Consider the following 19,471-nt stretch of genomic DNA (forward strand, 5'->3'; position numbering starts at 1 on the left):
CTGTGTATTTGATAGGTTGTTTTGATGTTTGCCGGCTATTGAAACAAAACCTTTTAATATGTTGCAATAGTACTGTGCGGTTGTGAAGATGTTTTATGTGGTTGCCAGGTTGCTGCTTATTACCCAGTTAAGCCAAAATAGCCCATCCAAGTCCTTGATATTCTGGACTAGTCACTTAGCACAATAACAGCACAATTACAAAAGCTGAGTGATTTTGTCATTTAACATTTTATGTGCAGTCTCATTTTCTCTCTCTTTCACGTACACACACACACACACACGCACGCACGCACGCGCGCACACACAGTAATGCTCTTCAGAATTGCACAAAGTCTGATAACAAGAGGCCTGTTGAAGCAGGAGCCACATTAGTGATCATTGTGGGTATCTGTTAAAAGGCTCCATCAGGAGACATGTATCAGATAATAACCCTGCAGTGATGCATCCTCACCCTAACCAAACACGAGAGAGAGAGAGAGAGAGAGAGAGAGAGAGAGAGAGAGAGAAAACATTGTTTTCAACAGATGTGATATCCCTTCTTCTAATGCAGAGTGAAGAATGTTTCAGTGACAAACGTTATCGCTTTTTAATTTACGTTCAGTTCATATAACTGTATGAAACTCAAAAACATAAGGAAAAACATAAACAGATCTTTTATAACATGAATACTGGTAATTTTAATGCCTAGTTTGTCTTTTAAGCTCAGCACTTTCGATAAAAGGCCTATTGAGGCCACACGGCTCATTTTTGGCACAGACGTTTTATTTTGGCACCAATCATAAGGTGAGAATTTTGGAGTAGGGCTGTCACAATTATTAAATAATCATCTCATTGCGATTGTTTAACTTCATTACGGTGATTTCAGATCACCGCAATGATTGCATATCTCAATAAAAAACACAAGGGGAGCTGAAGCGCCTGTATAAACGAGACCGTATCAGATGCCGTTTCACTGACAGTGTAACGCGATACATTGCAAAGCCAGTTAATACAGTGGAAAAACAGCATTTAGGCTGCAAAACTTTGATAAGCAGTATGAACTGCCAGGTAAAACATACATTTCCAAAACAGCGATTACAAATATAGGGAAGTGAAAGATGCTTAAGGATCTGTAAGGAGTTGATATTTTTTTGCAGCTACTACAGACATGTGGTCCAATACCAATTAGGATTGGCTACTATTTAAGGCCTGTTCTGGTATGGTTAGTTTATTTTAATTGCGTTTTTATTTTCAGTTATTTTTGAGTTACTTTATTGTGTTTATCTCTTATGAAGAATTTTCAGTTTTTGAAAGATATATTCATTAAATAATTACTTGTAAACGTGTTATGTATATAAAAATTTTCTGCCAGGTAAACCTTGCAAAAGATTTAAATAATCACAACCGTGTATGAAAAAGTTATTTCATGAACAAACAAAAAAATCTATGAGAATTAAACGTCAAAGCCCTAAAACAGGCAATTAATTGACATAATCGTCACTATTTATTAGACAATTAACCGTCAGCCAAATTTAAAAGGTCAGCTTTAACCACTTAAATTGCAATATAAGCATGACAGACACGTAGTGGTCCAGTAACCATTCTGTTCACACTCCATCAATATGGTTGTGAAACTGAAAAATTACGGGTGTGAGTTTGATAATAGAATGCGGTTGTCACGTTCATGAATGCAATTGTATTAAAGGCATGATATGTAAGATTTTTGTAATAAAATATCCAAAAACCATTGCACAGTGTGATGTGTTTATTGCAGATGTGTACTTACATTATCCCTAAAGTTTGTTTAAATATTTAAAATAATGGCTTGTCCCTTGTCTCCCTTGTAATTGTCGCCCTTTTAGTGACTTTAATGTATACACGCTATCCTCAGTTTCCGGTTGTAGAAACTATCGCAGAACGATTGGACAAACGTTGTTATTGTGTTACTGTGTAATAGCGGAAATCTACATATTGTGCCTTGAAAGCGGCCGTTTTTCGTGATCTCATTTTTCGAAATTTTACATTTTGCAGTGATATTACGCAGCAGCCGAAAATAGTCCCCTTAGTAACTTTCAATGGCAGGGGACTATTTTCGGGCACTACGTAGGGATGGGCAATATAAACAATATGCAATATAAACGATAGAAAATTAGCATACGATAGAGATTTTAAATCTATTGCACTATCGCGATAATGCGTGTTGATGACACAATCTACCCGCGAACTTTAGAGCCACGAGCTGCAGCCGAATAAACATGAATGAAAGCGTCAGCAAAACAGAGGAACGCGTGAAAAAGACTGATGCAACATCTATTTTTTGGATTTAAGCCATAAGTTACATAAGTTACCTGCTGCTCCACGCGCGAAATTGGCATTATGGTCTAGTAATGGTGAAACATGCAGTATATATATTTAAAGTGTTTAGTGTTATAAAAATAATTAACTGTGTTTTTTATCAGATAGATCTTGTCGGCTTTATCATTTTAAAAGTAGATCACCACACAAAAAAGTCTGGACACCCCTGCTGTAGAGTGTGTCAGGCAAAAGTTCCAGCTAAGAAAGGTAACAAGACTAATCTGGCCATAACGGTTTAATTTTACTTACTTTTTTAGCAGTTTGGCTTTTGTAAGGGTCTATATAACCTGTTCTGAAACGAGTCTATTGAAATTATTATATCGCAATACATATCGCTATCGCAAGAGGCTGCAATGTATAACGCAATATGGATTTTAGGCCATATCGCCCATCCCTAGCACTACGTAATATTATTGCTCCTGCTGCAGCCATGTTACATCAGAAAAGTCCTTGATTATTGCGCCAGAATAAGAGTATAGTTTATAGCCATATCTGCCTAGAAAATCACAACTTTTAATTTTCTATCGGTCTTAGTACAGGATGTAACTACAGAAGAGTCAAGTTTTAAATGGGAAAAATATTGAAACTCATTGGTTATGTTTTAGCGTGATGCTAATGGTCTAATCAGATTCAATGGATTATGCTAAGCTATGCTAAAAGTGGTACTGCCAGACCCGGAGATCAGCTGAATGGATTTCAAAACGGTAAAAATCAAATGTTTAAAGGAACAGTATGTAGGACCGTGGCCAAAACCGGTACCGCAATCACAAAACCCGTGGCCAAAACTGGCACTGCAACCACACAGCCGGTGGCCAATACACAAACCGACAACATAAACATCAGTTGAGGGCTGCAACTCCACTTTTTAAATGAAAAAGTGAAATGAAAATGATTTCTTAATGTCTAGTGACATATCAGGGCCATTTTATGATTAATTGATATACATTTCTGACAAACTGTTCCTTTAACTATAGGGGAGCTGGAAAATGAGCTTATTTTCAAAAAGTGGAGTGTCCCTTTAAATAACAATGCTTTTATATTTGAAAAAGTGCTTTGACTATCATCTGACAGAATGCGTTAAATAAATGCTAAGTAAAAAAGCATTGTTTCTTTCCCCAGAGGTCATCTTGTATGATGAATTTAGTAATGCATCACAGTTGATTTAAAAGCAGATAGCGTATGGCATGATCACTTAACACAGTGTTGATCAAGGTGAATAGGGCTAGAAATGCTATTTGTTTATGTCCTGCAGACATGTGCGCAAGTCAGACAAAAGCATGTGAAGCATATGATATGACACACAAATAGATAACCTTAGCACAAGAGGTCATTGATCTCAGTTGTCTATGTTAGTTTGTCTTACAAAAAGGATTTCCTTCTGGGTAAGTCAGTTCCTCTGGCCTCTGTAGCTTTGTTTGGGAAATCTTGGCAGATATCTGAGTCACACTTGGGAGTGGTGTAGTTAGGCCATAAGCAATAGTCATTTTTCTTTTAAAGAATTGTTTAACAAATTGAGAAACCACAATGTGATAGGTCTACTGTACAGTAGAGGAACACTTTGTTCAAATGTTTTGTAAATGTTTCCCACAACTCCGTGTGGTCGATGTTGCTTACTGAAACAAAAGCATAATAAAGTATAAAATATTTGTAATAAGGGATTGCATGTGTTTTCATTGCCATTCATACTGCCGTTATGGGAAGTTTATTATGGGAACTGAAGGTTCATAACATAGCAACTGTAGCTCAATTGTTATTGTAAAATCAATTTTGTAAAAGTTTTAGTGCGATCTAGAGCTACAGGGTTGATTTAAGTACACTGTCAGAAAAGTCGTTCTTACAGTAGCTGTCACTGGGGCTGTACCCTTTCAAAATGCACACATTTGTTCCTTAAGAGTTAATATTAGTAACTCAGAGGTACATTATGGTACCAAATGTGTACATATATGTGCCTAAATAGTACATATTAGGACCTTTTTAAAGGGTACTGGCCTTTTTGGTCCATTTTTATGACTCTAATGTGTTTATTGTCCCTATAGAGCAGTGGTTCTTATACTTTTTGGCGTGTGCACCCCTTACCGTGGGTTCTCACCAGCCGCGTTTGAGGCGTCAAATTCGTGTCTATCTCGTCTAATTTGCCACTTGAACATTTTGAGTTTACTCGCTTCATTCGTGCATTAAAGCCGCACGTGAAATCTAGTCGTCAAGACATTCACGCGGAAATTCGCGTCTTTAGAGGGGCTTCTGCGACTCTGCTCGCATCCTGTAATCAAGTCACTACTAAAGCAAGCTCCTGATTGGTTAACGTGGCGCGTTTTTACGCCAAAGTTCCAATTTTTCAACTCGCGCGTTTTGCCGTGGCAACGCTCAATTTGTGCCATTCGCGTGAACTAGTTGCGCAAATGAGGCGGAATCGCGTCTACCGCAGTGCGCTAAACACCTCATTCGCGCCGCGAGACCTCTAGACGCGCGTCAACGCGTCTTCACATTGACTTAACATTGAAATCAGTCGCGCTTGGGTCCCCAGTGCTTCAATCAAACTAGAAAATGTGAAAAAGATCAACCCAGTAACTTATCTGCAAGCATGTAAAAAATAGGTCATTGAAAATTGGCTTCTCCTGTGATGTCAGAAGGGGATAATTCCGCCTCTTAATCTGCACTATCCAACCACAGCACTGCCATTTAGTGCAGAGATCAACTCATTTGCAATTTAAAGGACACACGCAAAAACGGCACATTTTTGCTCACACCTACAAAGTGGCAATTTTAACATGCTATAATAAATTATCTATATGGTATTTTGGGCTAAAACTTCACACACATACTCTGGAGACACCAAAGATTTATTTGACATCTTAGAAAAGTCTTGTTAAACAAAACATATTCAATTATACAATATGGTGCTCTTGGTTAGTAGCTATATTTTTCTGATGTTTAATTATACAGATTTTATGGTACATAAATGTGTTTTATAATATGTCATAAAACTGGAGCTCTCTCTGCACCATCTCACGCCCCCCAGTTTAAGAACCGCTGCCATAAAGACACTTTCTTAAAGTAGCTTTCAAGACACTCAGTTGGCAACATGAGACATCAAAACATTTTTATAATTATTAAATGTAACTCATATTTATAAATATTTACTTCTCCATAATTGCTCATTCAAATCTAATTCATCAGTATAAGGTCAGTGAATTGCTAATGTTTACACTTTCCTCACAACCTTTTAATTTTGAGAAATTAAACAAAATTTCTCAACATAAAACCATCAGATACGCATTAGACAAGACACTTTTGTACACAGGGCTCCTGTGCAATTTTTCCAAATGATAAATGCATCATATAATCACACTTTAAATCTCAAACTAACTGGATTTCGAGTAATTCTCTGAAGTTTGTCTAGCAGTTTCGCAACGGCGTCTGAGTCACCAGCGCCGTACAGTCGGCTCAGTGTTAAAACTCGGCGAGCAAGACATGAAGTGGCGACCTGCGGTGAAATTTACGTGAGTGAAGCAATCCTGAGCGCCACTGCTGAGCACGTTCAAAACAGAGTGGTGTTTATAAGCAAGGGCTCCCCCATGAACAGATCTAGCCCTGTGTTTCTCCTTCCATTTTATGTCTAGTTTGACACTAATGTCTCTGCTGGGAGCAACTCGGGACTCGCACGCTGGTTTGGATCCCTTTTCCTTCCTCAATAACGGCTGAGATTAGAAACATAGAGTTACATCACCAAACGAAAGTTAACTCTTTAGAGGAATGCTCAAAAATTTATTTGCAAGACAAGATGACTTACTGTTCTCATATTTAGGGTTAGGGGTTGGTTTTGAGACTTTGGAAAAGGGTATTAAAAGCATAACTCATCCTGAACTGTTCGTTCCACAGAAATAAATTATACCTCAAATGGTTTGTTGAGTAAATGTGCTGTATTTCTTTAAGCATAAAGACTTCTCGCCTAGCGGGCCATCAAACGCATACAAAAAAAACGTATGGGTATGAAGAAGGGACCCATAGAGTCCAGAATACCATGAAGACTTGCATGTGGGGTCTTATGACTTGTGCACCAACCCAGACCACCGTAAAAACAATGTAGAAACACCTTGGTAACCATTTGGCAATGTCCTGGCGACTACACGCAGTGACTTTTCTACACTGTCAAAAATAAAGGTACGAAGCTGTCACTGGGGCAGTACCCTTTAAAAAAGGTCCAAATATGTACCATTTAGGTACAAATATGTAACTTTAAAGGTACATTTTGGCAGTTCAAAGTACTAATATGCACTCTTTGGGTACAAAGGTGTACCTTTTTGAAAGGGTACTGTCCCAGTGACAACTTTTGTACCTTTATTTCTGAGAGTGTACAGGAGGGCAAGCCAGGGGCAATTATACTGTAGGTTGGTTTTTAATTTAAGGTAGGCTCAGTCCCCAATGAGGATGTGATTTAAAAAATAAATTACTAAACTGTTGGAATACTGTAATTGAATGTTATGCTAGTGTAAAGCATTTGTGTACATTTACTTTTGGGTACTGACTGCCTTTAATATATTCTGTGCATAACATATGCCACATCCACAAAATACATTTGTAGCAAAGGGCAAAAATACATTGTATGGGTCAAAACTTTTCTTTTATGCCAAAAATCAATAGGAAATGAAGTAAATATTATGTTCTATGAAGATATTTGTAAATTTACTATCTTAAATATATCCTAAATCTATAATTTATATATGTGCTAACCCATTTCCGGCGCGCTGTACAAAGATTAAGTACATGCATTGCAAAAAGATGGGTATGTATTAATTTGTCTAAGTTGAGGTAAGAACATAGTAAAATATTGAAAAATGGTGGTGTTTTCCTTTAAAGGGGACTACAGTGAACATGTACAGATTGTGGAATAAATCACAATTATAATTTTTTTGTGTGGGTGCAAAAATCCAGGAGGCTGAAGCCCACCTAATTGGGCAAGCAAAAATGCTTCTGTAGTCGTAGGCCAGGGTCAGGACGTTCTTTACATCTGTCTAATGAAAAATAACAGATGCATGAAAATACAAATAACTGCCCAGTGGTGTGCAAATGAGGTTGTTTTGAATACTGTTCATAACCGTTTCTGGAAAAACAATAGTAGCTGTGTTTTTATTTTAAGATATTTTGCTACATTTCAATATTTCCTGTTTGCTGTTTGGAGGACTGCCAAACACTTTACAGACCCTATTCAGCGTTTTACTTATCGACTTGCATAGTTCTTGATCTTATGTTGCCATTAGGAATTAGTGCATAAATGCATGATGGTTAGAAACTGAGGTGTTAACATCATGTAGTAATGGATGAGATAATGCACCACCCTGAAAGCATGCACTCCACCTGATCTTATTGATTCTATGACAAAAATGTTGAGACATATTGGAGTTTGTTTTTTTGAAGTGTATCAACACTCTACTTTGCTGTAATAATTGTTGTTTAAGACTGATAGCAAAAATCCTAAAAGTTTAAACCTGAATCATGAACCTACTTTCCCTGAGTTAAGATGCTTCGTTTATCTGCCTTTACGGTCTGTTGGTTTGAGCATTTCCTTGTTGAAGTGAAATGACAGAAGTAATTGGAGCGCTCTTAAAATTGATTCAAACATGCTCAGATCCCTTTCGGCTTCAATGGAAGGAAGCTGTTTGCTTGTGTGCATCGTATAATTGTGACGTGCCCTTCCAAACTCAAAAAATCAGGTCTATTCAGCAACACATTTGGGGGACGTCTTTTCCAAAGCTCAGTCTTTTGTTTCTGCGGGTCATTTAGTGTGATACATGAGAGCTGACACGTAATTGCCTGTACATTTGTCATAGCCAGAAACATCACGCATGCTTTGTTTGGATGAACAGTAGCAGTCTTAGCTTGCTGGGAGCATCAACAAAGCTGTTGTAGTTTATTTATTATGTGCTACATTTATTATATTTACTTAGTAGTTTATTATGTTTGTCTAAGACAAGTTAGTCTAGTAGTACTATTTAAATTAATATACAAGAAGAGCTCAATTTAGTAAAAATCTTGTTTGCTTTCTGTGTTTGATGGACAACAATGGTCACTTTGCAGTTACATTTGTACCAAGTTTGACATTTTACTAAAAACTGACATGTTTTGAGCGATATGCAGGTGGGTGGGTGGTGGTAGAACTTTTAACGTAAAGCAAATAATGCGGACCGACTACATCATTTTATCCAAACTCTTTTTATCTACAATCATTGTGCGACTTAATTATTTAATATACACTGTAACAAAAAAAGTTAAATCAAATTGGTTATGCAAGTCAATTCAACCTAACTTAACCTAGCTTAAGTTTCTGACTAGTGATGAGTTGACATAACAGATAAAAACAAGTTTGTAGAGCTGCCTAACGATTAGTCGTGACTAATCGTTTGGAGAATAAAAGTTTTTGTTTACATATTAAGTCATAACTAATCATTAGTCGTAATGATTAGTATGTTAACAAAGTACGTCGTAACTTTGTTTACATATTAATAGTCGTAACTAATCATTAGATAGCACCTAAAGTTTGAAATTGTTTAACTTAATTTTTTAAGTAATATAAAGAAAATATGTTCATATGACTTGCTGACCATACCATTTTTTTTTTAAGTGTCTTCAGATTAAATTAGCATGACGCTTTTGGTAATTTTCATTGCAAGCAGTTTATGCCATATATCCATGTGAACCATGTAAACTTACGTGAATATAGTGTTAATAGTGACTCCCTTGCATAGTGTTGTTGTGAAACCAGAGAGGGTCAGTAGAGGAAGCTTGCTTAAAAACGAATATGTAATTTATCACCGGTCCCTCATGCTGTAACACTTGTGCAGGGAAGCAGTATAGCATCTTTAGAGTGGGTGTGTGTTTGAGAGAGAGAAGAGAGGGGGGAGGAGGAAGAGGAAGGTGTGTGTGGTTGAATGAGTGCGGGGGAGCGAGGGGAGGGACTGTTTCTGCGTCTGTCTTCTGTGTCATTCTGCTGGCGAACGGCTAAGCAGCGAGTCACACTGCTGTGAGGAGGAGAGAGAGAGATAGAGAGAGCAGGAAAATGAGTGAGTAGGTAGCACTAGAGCAGCTGCAACAGAGGCAGTCTGACTGCGAGAAATCAGATGCTGGATTTACATGCTAAAGACACCAGAAACACGGATTACCTCTTCAATACAGGAACTGCCTAGTGGTCTTTCTCTATGTGTTATTGGACAGCTAGTTTTCCCTGTAATACGGATTCGAAAGCAAGCAACAGAGCTTGCGGACCTTGCACTGTCTCTTCTTCTTTTGCTCTATTGTGAAACCGTTTGACTCACTGATGCTTTTACATGGTTTTACGCAGGAGGAATGCTTGGGGGTAGCCCAAGAGGACAAGGAGTAGATCTGGATACTGAAGCTGACAAAACCTCCAAAGCCAAGACCCCTCTGGGCCAGGCGGGAGCCAAAGGAGTTGGGGGCATGGCCACAAAAAGAGGAAAGTCTGGGCTCCCGCAAGCTGCTCCTCGGGCTGAGTTGAAGGTCTACCGAGGTGAGGGTCGTCTTCCGGTGCCGAACAATCTACGCAAACAGAAGTCTATGACCAATCTGTGTGTGCTTACGGACTCTGAGAAAAAGATCCACCTGTACCCGCCCAAGTGGTCCGATGATATGGAAAAGCCTGTGACGGGTCAGAACAAGTCAGGCAAGCCCAAAGATGCTGGAGGAGGCACCGGGACGGGTATCCCACTTTCCAAGAACCTTTCCAAATCAGAACATTCTTTGTTTCAGGGAAAGCCAAAACCCTTTAGTCCACCTTCCAACCTGAGTAAACCCACTCGGATACCTAGGGGTCCTTACGCTGAGGTCAAACCCATTAGCAAGGCTCAAGACCTGGCAGAGGACAGCAAGTCTGATGATGAGATACTCTCAAGCAAAGCTAAGGCTAATGGTAGGAAATCTGTAAGTGGCACCACAGGCGCAGCCACCCCAGGAGGTGGAGGAGGAAAAGATGCATCAGAACCTGAAGAAGGGGACAAGACCTTCCTAAAGGTGGATCCAGAACTGGTTGTAACAGTACTTGGAGATTTGGAACAGCTTCTCTTCAGTCAAATGTTGGGTAAGTAATAATAAGCTCTGCTAATTCGCTTGCGATGCTGAGGAATGAGCAATGCTAATAACCTGCCTGGCTGATGGACCAAACATCCTTGCATCACCACAGCTCAACCCAGCCCTACTTTTGCTTAGCAACCACCTTTCTTCCCATTCATCCTGCGCACTAATTATATACTTACATCTGTTGTTTGCTTTAATCTGGGTCTGCATGTTAATCATTATTGTCATTTTTATTAATTTCAAATGTGTTGAACGACCTCTACAGCCCTTTTTGTTTACATTGCAAGCTCATGCATTGCATCTGTGGATGTATTGGGCGAGACCAATCTGTGCTCCAATGGGGGGTGGGGGGTGGTTTCAGGGGTATATTTGCTCTACTATTGTACCACGCAGAGTTGACACACTGCCCTAATCTTGAACGTTTGGCTCCTTATCTGCGCCTCTGTCTCATTCCCTAAGGCTGTGATTTGGATTACTGATAGTCTTTGTAGACGTTTTAACAATGGGCACCAATAGCTTTAATACAGCTTGAATGGTTTTAATAATTAGAACAAGCTCAAGCTAACACTAGATATGTTGAAATAAATGCTGTTTTATGTCAAATTTAAAAATAAACCTTACTGGGTTGAATTGTTTTCAAGTCATGGTGGGCAACATATTTAGCCTTGCCGCTGATGCCATTGATCTGTGGGGCAGTTGACAGATGGTTCCCCTCTCTCTTCCTCTCTCCCCTTCCCTCTCTCTCTGTCACCGGGGGACTTCAAAAGAGAATAATAGGGGTGTCACACTCTTTCAGAAGGTCAGTGACTCAGAATGAGAAGGCAAGGACACAAAACATTGTGCGTTTTGTTTATATTTAAGAATACATGAACAATGTGGTAGCTTATTGGCTATTTGCCTTTCCGCTACCAGCCAGTTTTGAGTCACCTTTCCATTCCAGTCATGGGTTTTTACCATCACAATACATTATAATGTCTTTTTGACTCAAAAGGCGTGCAATTACTTGTCATTATTTGCCACTGTTCAACTCTTTCAAAACAGACATTACTCTCAGAACATCCATGCTGCTGTTGGTTTATATAATAGTGACATTATATAGGGACCATGACTAGCAAGTTACTGTAGATTGTCTATTGTACAAAGCTGTCAGAATACATGACAGCCCCTTGTCTCTATCCATTTTAATTTAATGAAAAAAAGCAGCTAAATTACTCATCTGGTATGCCACACAATGGAAGTCATATGAATTTGGGATGACTCGAAGCTGCTTATACAACAGATTTTTTTGTTTGGCAAGCAATGCCATGGTTAAAAATAAACTCCCGACATGTTCATCTATTTGCAATCTGTGGATTCACAATTGCGTTACATTCTCAGCCAGAACCCTCAGTGTTATTGCTTTATTAATATCCTGGTGGCCAGAATGAAATTGTGTGAACTGGATCCATTGAGTTCAGATATGAGAAAATGAAATTCAGCCTGGTGTATTAGTTTTCCCTACTTGCCTGAAGCATATTTTGACCTTGCCGAATAGCACCTGACGAATGGGAGTGGGCAGAATTGAAAATGTGATTTATGTTGTACGTCCGAATTGGTCCGATCCATACTTTGTATTTTTCTCCATCTTGGCTGCTGTATATTACTGCTGATTCTCTGAGCCGGTTTCATCTCAGCATGCTTTACCACTTTTATACCAACACCTCTGCTTTTGCTGCTTCAAACTTAATAGCATGTATTCCAATAAGTGTGTGTTTATTTGTGTATATACAGTAAATATCATTTTTATGTCAATTATTAATGGTAAATGATGATGATACCAATTGGAAAAGACTGAAACCCCTGACATATCTTAGACATGCTGAAGGAACCTTACAGATACCTCTTTATGTGTTGACAACAAGAGCTTGACCAAATTTATGCTGGGTAAACACCAAAAGATTTTTTACATCTTAAGATTTTCAAAATGAGCACCACACACACAAACAGATTTTCAATCAGAGTCTCAACTGTGAACACAGGAAATCTCGCAAAATCTCGCAAGACTTCATAATAAGCATGGTATGCAGGAAGAAATTTTACTATGTGAAATTTCACAATTTTCACTTTCCATATCAACTTCACTTTGTGCAGTGGCATGATTGCTTCCGACTGCCATCATCTCGCTTTCTGATTGGATATTGAGTGCGTTTACATGCACAGTCGTACACGGGTTATGCTTAATAAACTGTTAATGTGTGAGGTCATGTAAACGCGTAAAACGGTTTTCTTAAATCGGGAAAAGCCCATAAACGACGTAAGCAAAAACCGATCGGCACAGGCAGTTTTTTGCTCATGACCCCGATTTTGCGTGGCATGTAAACACCTTAACCGGCTTTCTAACCGTTTTGTCCATGTGCGCATGTCTTCGCGTGTGAAAGGTAAACGTCAGATGCGGAAGTAAGTGCAAAGTAACGCATAAAAGTCTCTGCTCTACTAAAGCAGTTGGCAGAGAAACTGCGAAAATAAAAACTGATGTTATCTTTACAGGTTCTGGAGACACGAAAAGAGATAAAACAATATAGCTTAAGACAGATATACCATCGGCTTTTTGATCGACTTTTTTATGTACTATAGGCGATGACGTCACTACCTGCTAGAAACCTGACAAAAGTCCCATGTAAACGCAGTTGTCTGCATAGCCGGTTTATTGATTTGCATGTAAACGCATGAAAACAGTTTTTTATAATAAGCAGATTTTTGATAGTTATCCGCTTATTTTGTGCATGTAAATGTACTCATTGTTTCGTTTTATGTGATAATCTCAAGAGCGTGCACGCGTTTGTCCTCGGGGTTCATGTTTAATATTTACGATTTGCGATCGGGGCGGCTCCGGCGTTCTTCCGATCAGGTTCGGAACAATCTTAACACACCTCACACCAAGGGAAAACCTGATAAGATAATCTGTAGAACCATCAACCTAATCAGGACATAGCTAGGATTGACGGAAGGGAGGAAATCGGCCCAAAATCAGCCTGATTATCTTTTGGTGTTTACCCAGCAGTGCAAAACTCTTTTTAAATAAACCCAACCACAGGCTTCGGATTTAGGTTTAACTGTGCATAAAGATATGAAAAGACCCATTCGTACATTTCTGTGTTCGTTTTTGCACCTTTAGTAATGTAGTTCTACAGTAGTAAACCAGTACTTCCAACCCTATCTCATGGCAGTTTGCAAGTATTTTACGAGATGGCTAATTCGTACGACAGCATTTGTACATTTTTGTGAAATTTGCCTTGACCCCTGTGACGTTTGGGTTAGGGGTGGGGTTTCGTTTTTGTTTTTTTATGATAATCGTACGTTTTTTTGGATTAACTTCATACTAATTCATACAAATTAGTCTACTCTTAAAATGTGTACGAAAAATATGTATTCTTGTGAGATAAGGATGGTACATCAGAGACATAAACTTGGTTTGATTTCAAGTATTTAAATCCAAATTGACAGTGTTTTCTTTAATGAATGATCCTGGTCTTATTTTCTGTTATTTGTTAGCTATACTGAAGTATTCCAGTTGTGGGTTCAATTGAAGGTAACTCACATACTGGTAAAAAACGTACTTTGAGTGCACTGTAATGCAGGGTTTACACCAGACACGGTAGACGCGGCAAGCGCGAGTGATTTACATGTTAAGTCAATGCAAAGACGCGATTAGGCATCCTGCGCCGCAGTACACGCGTTAAGGTGGCGTGAATGGTGCGAAACGGGGCGCGAATTGAGCGTTGCCGGGGGAAATGTGCGAGTTGAAAAATCTGAACTTCGGCGGATTTCCTCACTGCGTTAACCAATCAGGACCTTGCTGTAGTAGTGACGTGATTACAGGAAGCGAGTGGAGTTGCAGAAGCCCCTCCCGCGACACGAATTTCCACGTGAATGTCTTGAATGACTAGAATTTCACGTGCGAATGAAGCGAGTGAACTCAAATGTTCAAGCGTCCAACTACGCACGAATAGCGCGTTTTTGCCGCCTCTACCGTGGCTGGTGGGAATGCAACATAAGCCATTTGGGATAAAAGTGTCCACTAGATACATAAATTGAAAACAAACATTTCTTTTATCAAGCACCACTTTTCTTTTCTGCTAGTGTAATCGATGCTGCTTGTGCAGGGGGGAAATAACATTAACCACTTATATTATCTCACTATTCATGATCCAATAAATCCTTACAAATCCTTGATCAAATCACAATGGATAAAATCATATCCTGGCCTGATTATTTCATGCTAAATGTTCTGTTTCAATTGGCAATACATTACGTTACTGTAGCCAAATGCATTGCAAATGCTGTTTCGTATTTGCATTCTGATCCATACACTGATAAAATGTACTGATAGCACTAATACCTTAAACCAATTTGAATAAAAGCATCTGCCAAATGCATAAACATAAATATAATCTAAACAATATGTACAGACAATACAACAAAACAAACAAATGAAATGAGATCTTAGTCCATAATGCGATTTCGTTTTATGAGACGACTAGCTCAGTGACTTATTGAAGGGTGTGTCTCACAGGCAAGTCCATCCTCACAGCATTCGTACAGTACCAGAGGCACTTTACTGCTATCTTTCTCATCATCGTGGTTTGCTCCTCTGCCTGGTTTGAGCTGCAGTGGTTGGGCCGGGTCAATGCCTCTCCATTGGAGATGATTGCTGTTGACAGCCTCATTCAGAGAGACCTTTCTGTGCTAGCACTGGTCTCCAAAAAAACCTTAAAGAAATGGGTGGCCCAATCTTAATTTTGTGATAAGACAATATATTTATCTTGGCTTACTATTAAGACTCCAGTGAACATAATCTGTTTCCTCTTGGGCAAGGCACAGCGACCTGGAAGCACTTTGTAAGTCATGACACAGGATTTCCTCATTTCCTGTATGTGATATTGTTGAGTTATTATTTAGGTTAAATGTGTGGCCACACAGAGTACTGCAATGGGCAGATGTGCGGTGATAATGCTGAAGTCTGCAGGAAGTGCTGCGGTTCATCCCAGCAGTACGTTTGAAAAACCATCACATATATAATGCAGTGGTTTCGCTGTTTATGTTATGTTCGGCTGTGATAGTGAAACCAGGACAGTGTTGTAAGGGTTAAAGTCAGACTGATTGACATCCCAGCATGCTGCAGGCTTCCTCCTGACTGTGCTCCTGATTTAATTTCTGTCAGGTCTGGTTGTGCAACAGAAGATCTCAGAGGAAACATCACAATGTATAAACATAATGCAGCGACAATGGTAACCCATACATAAAATGACACAAAAAGATGCTCCGTATTAAGTCAACGGGATACTGCCGTATCATATGCACACAAAATTGGAATTTGACGTATGTATTGCACAACAGTTTTCACACTACGTGCAATTTATATGCACTTCATAAGAATGGGTTAATAGTTCGTTTTGTTCTACATTAACTGTTCATTGTTACATTTAAATATGAAAAAATGTATAGTTGAAATTTATCAAGATGAATAAATGCTGTAAATGTAGCTGTTGCATTACCTAAATTGAACCAACAAAATTAGAGACACAATGAAAAGAGGAACAGAAAGAGGAATCGTGCAGTTGCTACAGTAGTAAAGGTCAAGTTTTGCTTCATCCATCTCTGTTGACAAAGCACGCACAACCCACCTGCCTCCATTTTGTGACCACGGAGATGATGATTTGTGTACTGTTTGACGCGCAACAGATTCGTAATGTGATTACTGTCATGACCGACGTCCCCATGCCTCTGCATGCTTCATGCAACTAATGCGATCTAACTCCTAATCTGATTTCTTCATGTCTGCAAAACTGTCGAGCGGAAAGAATCCACTCAATTACATGAGCATGCTACATGAAACTTAAAACATTCAATTAACATTCAGCTTGTATATCATCTTAATAAAATTCTGAAATAAGTTATTTTGTGCTATATTCAAGTTATTGTTTTGTAGTTGAAACAGCCAGTTACACCAGATAACACAATTCCCTATTTCTGTTCTATATTTTGGATCTTGGTAGTTCCTTAAAATGATTTCTTATGCTTGAGCTTTATATCAAAGGACTCGATTTGAATTCGATGCATAATTTGTCATATAAATCTGTGCTGTGGATACAGTATGTACCCCAGATCAGTGTTGTAGTCAAGTCCAACTCGAGTCCAAGTCAATACCAACACCAGAAATTGAATGTCGAGTCCAGGTCAAGTCATGGGCTGTTTCTCAATTCCAAGAACGCAAAGAACGGACTTGCGTTCTCATGGAGATCGGTCTTGCCAGGCAACCTCGGAAGAATGAACTCAGAAAGTCACGAGAACACAGAATGCACTTGTGAGAATTGAGATGTGTGCGGTCTTCCTGTTGGTCACCTGACCTTCGCTATTGTTTTGCCGCAATGACTTCTGGGGCGTAACGCGATTTTAGCGCGTGCAAGTCTGCACTCGATGCATCCTCTCTATCAAGGACACATCTGGGTATTTTTTTATGCATCCTCTGTACTTATGTTCTTGAGAAATGGAATTGAACTTCGACGGTTAATGATAACGTAGAGCGAGAACACGAGGACGCAAGAACGCTGAAGAACGCTTATTGAGAAACAGCCATGGACTCGACACTCCAGCTCTGGTCTTGAATCGGACTCAAGTTGGACTTGACTACAACACTGCCCTAGATTGTGTGGCTTATTAGGAAGAGATGTGTATTACTTTTCTAAGCACATAGAATTTTAAATTACACAGATGAGTGTTAGCTTAGCTACATGCTAACATTACACTTTGGGAATCAACTTCTAAACTGTAAAGTAGTCAAAAATCCGTATGTGTAACAAATAGTATGTCCAGCTTGATTGAGTTGGACGATTTTCATGTATTTCAATGAAGTGAATCATACAAAAGCTTTTTAGAATATAAAATTAACTCTTTCCCCACCAGCGTTTTTTAAAAAGGTTGCCAGCAGCGGCAGCATTTTTTATGATTTTCATAAAATAATAATAATAATACCTTACATTTATATAGCGCTTTTCTCAGTACTCAAAGCGCTTTACATATGAATGGGGGAATCTCCTCAACCACCACCAATGTGCAGCATCCACCTGGATGATGCGATGGCAGCCATATTGCGCCAGAACGCTCACCACACACCAGCTTATTAGTGGAGAGGAGATAGAGTGATATAGCCAATTAGTATGAGGGATGATTAGTAGGCCAATGGGCAAGTTTTGGCCAGGATGCCGGGGCACACCCCTACTCTTTTTCGAAGGACATCCTGGGATTTTTAATGACCACAGAGAGTCAGGACCTCGGTTTAACGTCTCATCCGAAGGACGGTGCTTTTTGACAGTATAGTGTCCCCATCACTATACTGGGGTGTTAGGACCAACACAGACCACAGGGTGAGCACCCCCTGCTGGTCTCACTAACACCTCTTCCAGCAGCAACCTGGTTTTCCCAGGTGGTCTCCCATCCAAGTACTGACCAGGCTCAGCCCTGCTTAGCTTCAGTGGGCAAGCTGTCTTGGGCTACAGGTTGATATGGCTGCTGGTGAAAAGTTCAATGCTTTCCAGAAAATTTTCTTCTTCAAATATATAAACATACAATATATCAAATGAAAGAACAGACCCCCTGCTTTCAAAAAAAAAAGTTTCATCCTAGCTTCATGTGTTCTCTTTGTATCACTTCTCAAATATGGGTAGGTTTCTTCAGAAACACAAAATTTTGAGCAGAAAGCTGAGATAATTGCATTTTTGTGAAATACTTTTGATAGAGATCAGATTCAGAGCGATTCTCAAAACATACACGGACATACAGCTGTTTGCCCTAGGGCGATACGTTTTATAAGTTGCAAAAGATAATAGCGGTATTACGGATTGCCGGGAAAACTCGTCATTGGCAGGGAAGCATTTTCTCTTAAATGGCGAAATAACTTGTCAATGGCGGGAAAGGAGTTAAGAATATCCCACACCTAATCCCACCCCAAACCCCAACGTCACAGGGGGAAAGCAAATAGTACAAAAACAAATGAATGTGTTTTTTTTTTGTTGTATTAATATGAATTTACCATCTCATATAATTGCCATTAGATTGCATTGGTATGTCTGAACCTTCGTATGCAAAAAAAAAAACAGTATGTGAAAACAACCCAGATGGTCTACTGCTTTTATTGAGATTTCCCAGTATGCATTGTATGGGCTCTATTCTATCCCATAATGCCCCACGAGCTGTAGCTGCGAAATTCAAAAAGTAAATTAATTAAAAATGATGAGAGGTCTATGAACAGGGTAGCTTTTTTAAAATGCAAGTGATACGTAGGTACCAATATATGTATTCCTTGTGATTTAATTGTACATGTTTAACAACACCTGTGTATATTATGATCACGGTTGCTGTGATTACATCATAGGTCAAAGGACACACAGGTCACATGACAATGCAAACATGGGGGATGTAGTATGTCCAGAATGTTTTCATACTGCACCCACACATACTACAATATATAAAACATACTGTTTTAATGATAAAGCACATAATTTAGTGCATATTGTCAGAGTACACGATTGCAGATGCAGCCATAGCCTCTGTAGGCTTCACATGAAATGCGCTGTTTGTGTGTAAACCACTAACAAAGTTGCTGCCCTTGAAAAGTGTATAAAAGCTGTCACTTATAAGATTTTGTTTCGAAACAGACATATTGGAACAGAGCGATTGTGTTGCAACAGTTACATCTGTGTCAAGAGCAAGTCTGTTGAAACTTCATGCGAAAAAAACTCCAATGGCGTTCGAGCGCAAACACAGCTGAGAGGTCAAAGTGAGATTGTTGGTCTTGTCACTGATATGTTGTTTGTCGCTGGAACTAAAGACTGACTAGCAAAGTGATTAAACTTCACATCTTGACAGAGTCCCTCTAGATTCTCCATTAACAAAGACTGTAGGTAAATGATTGATATTTTGGTACCCAGGTGTCAAAGTCGAAGTTCAAACAGACCCTGAGGCTGCATGGATGGCTGGTTCAGGCTTATGAAGATTAATATTTAATACATGGTTC

The 19,471-nt window shown here is 39.2% G+C and overlaps 1 protein-coding gene across 7 annotated transcripts in view; it reads left to right on the forward strand.

Annotated features, from left to right (window-relative positions):
• nav1a (neuron navigator 1a) overlaps positions 1-19,471 on the forward strand; it is a 208,809-nt gene that overhangs the window by 60,295 nt on the left and 129,043 nt on the right. For 5 of the 7 annotated variants that reach the window (XM_055189484.2, XM_073874928.1, XM_073874927.1 and 2 more), the window contains exon 4: positions 9,671-10,423. The exons of the other annotated variants lie outside the window; for them this stretch is intronic. In XM_055189484.2, coding sequence (XP_055045459.2) covers positions 9,671-10,423 — 753 coding nt within the window. The remainder of the gene's footprint in view (positions 1-9,670; positions 10,424-19,471) is intronic. 7 annotated transcript variants of the gene reach the window in all.

This window comes from Misgurnus anguillicaudatus, chromosome 13 (assembly GCF_027580225.2).
Source record: "Misgurnus anguillicaudatus chromosome 13, ASM2758022v2, whole genome shotgun sequence".
Lineage (NCBI taxonomy): Eukaryota > Metazoa > Chordata > Actinopteri > Cypriniformes > Cobitidae > Misgurnus > Misgurnus anguillicaudatus.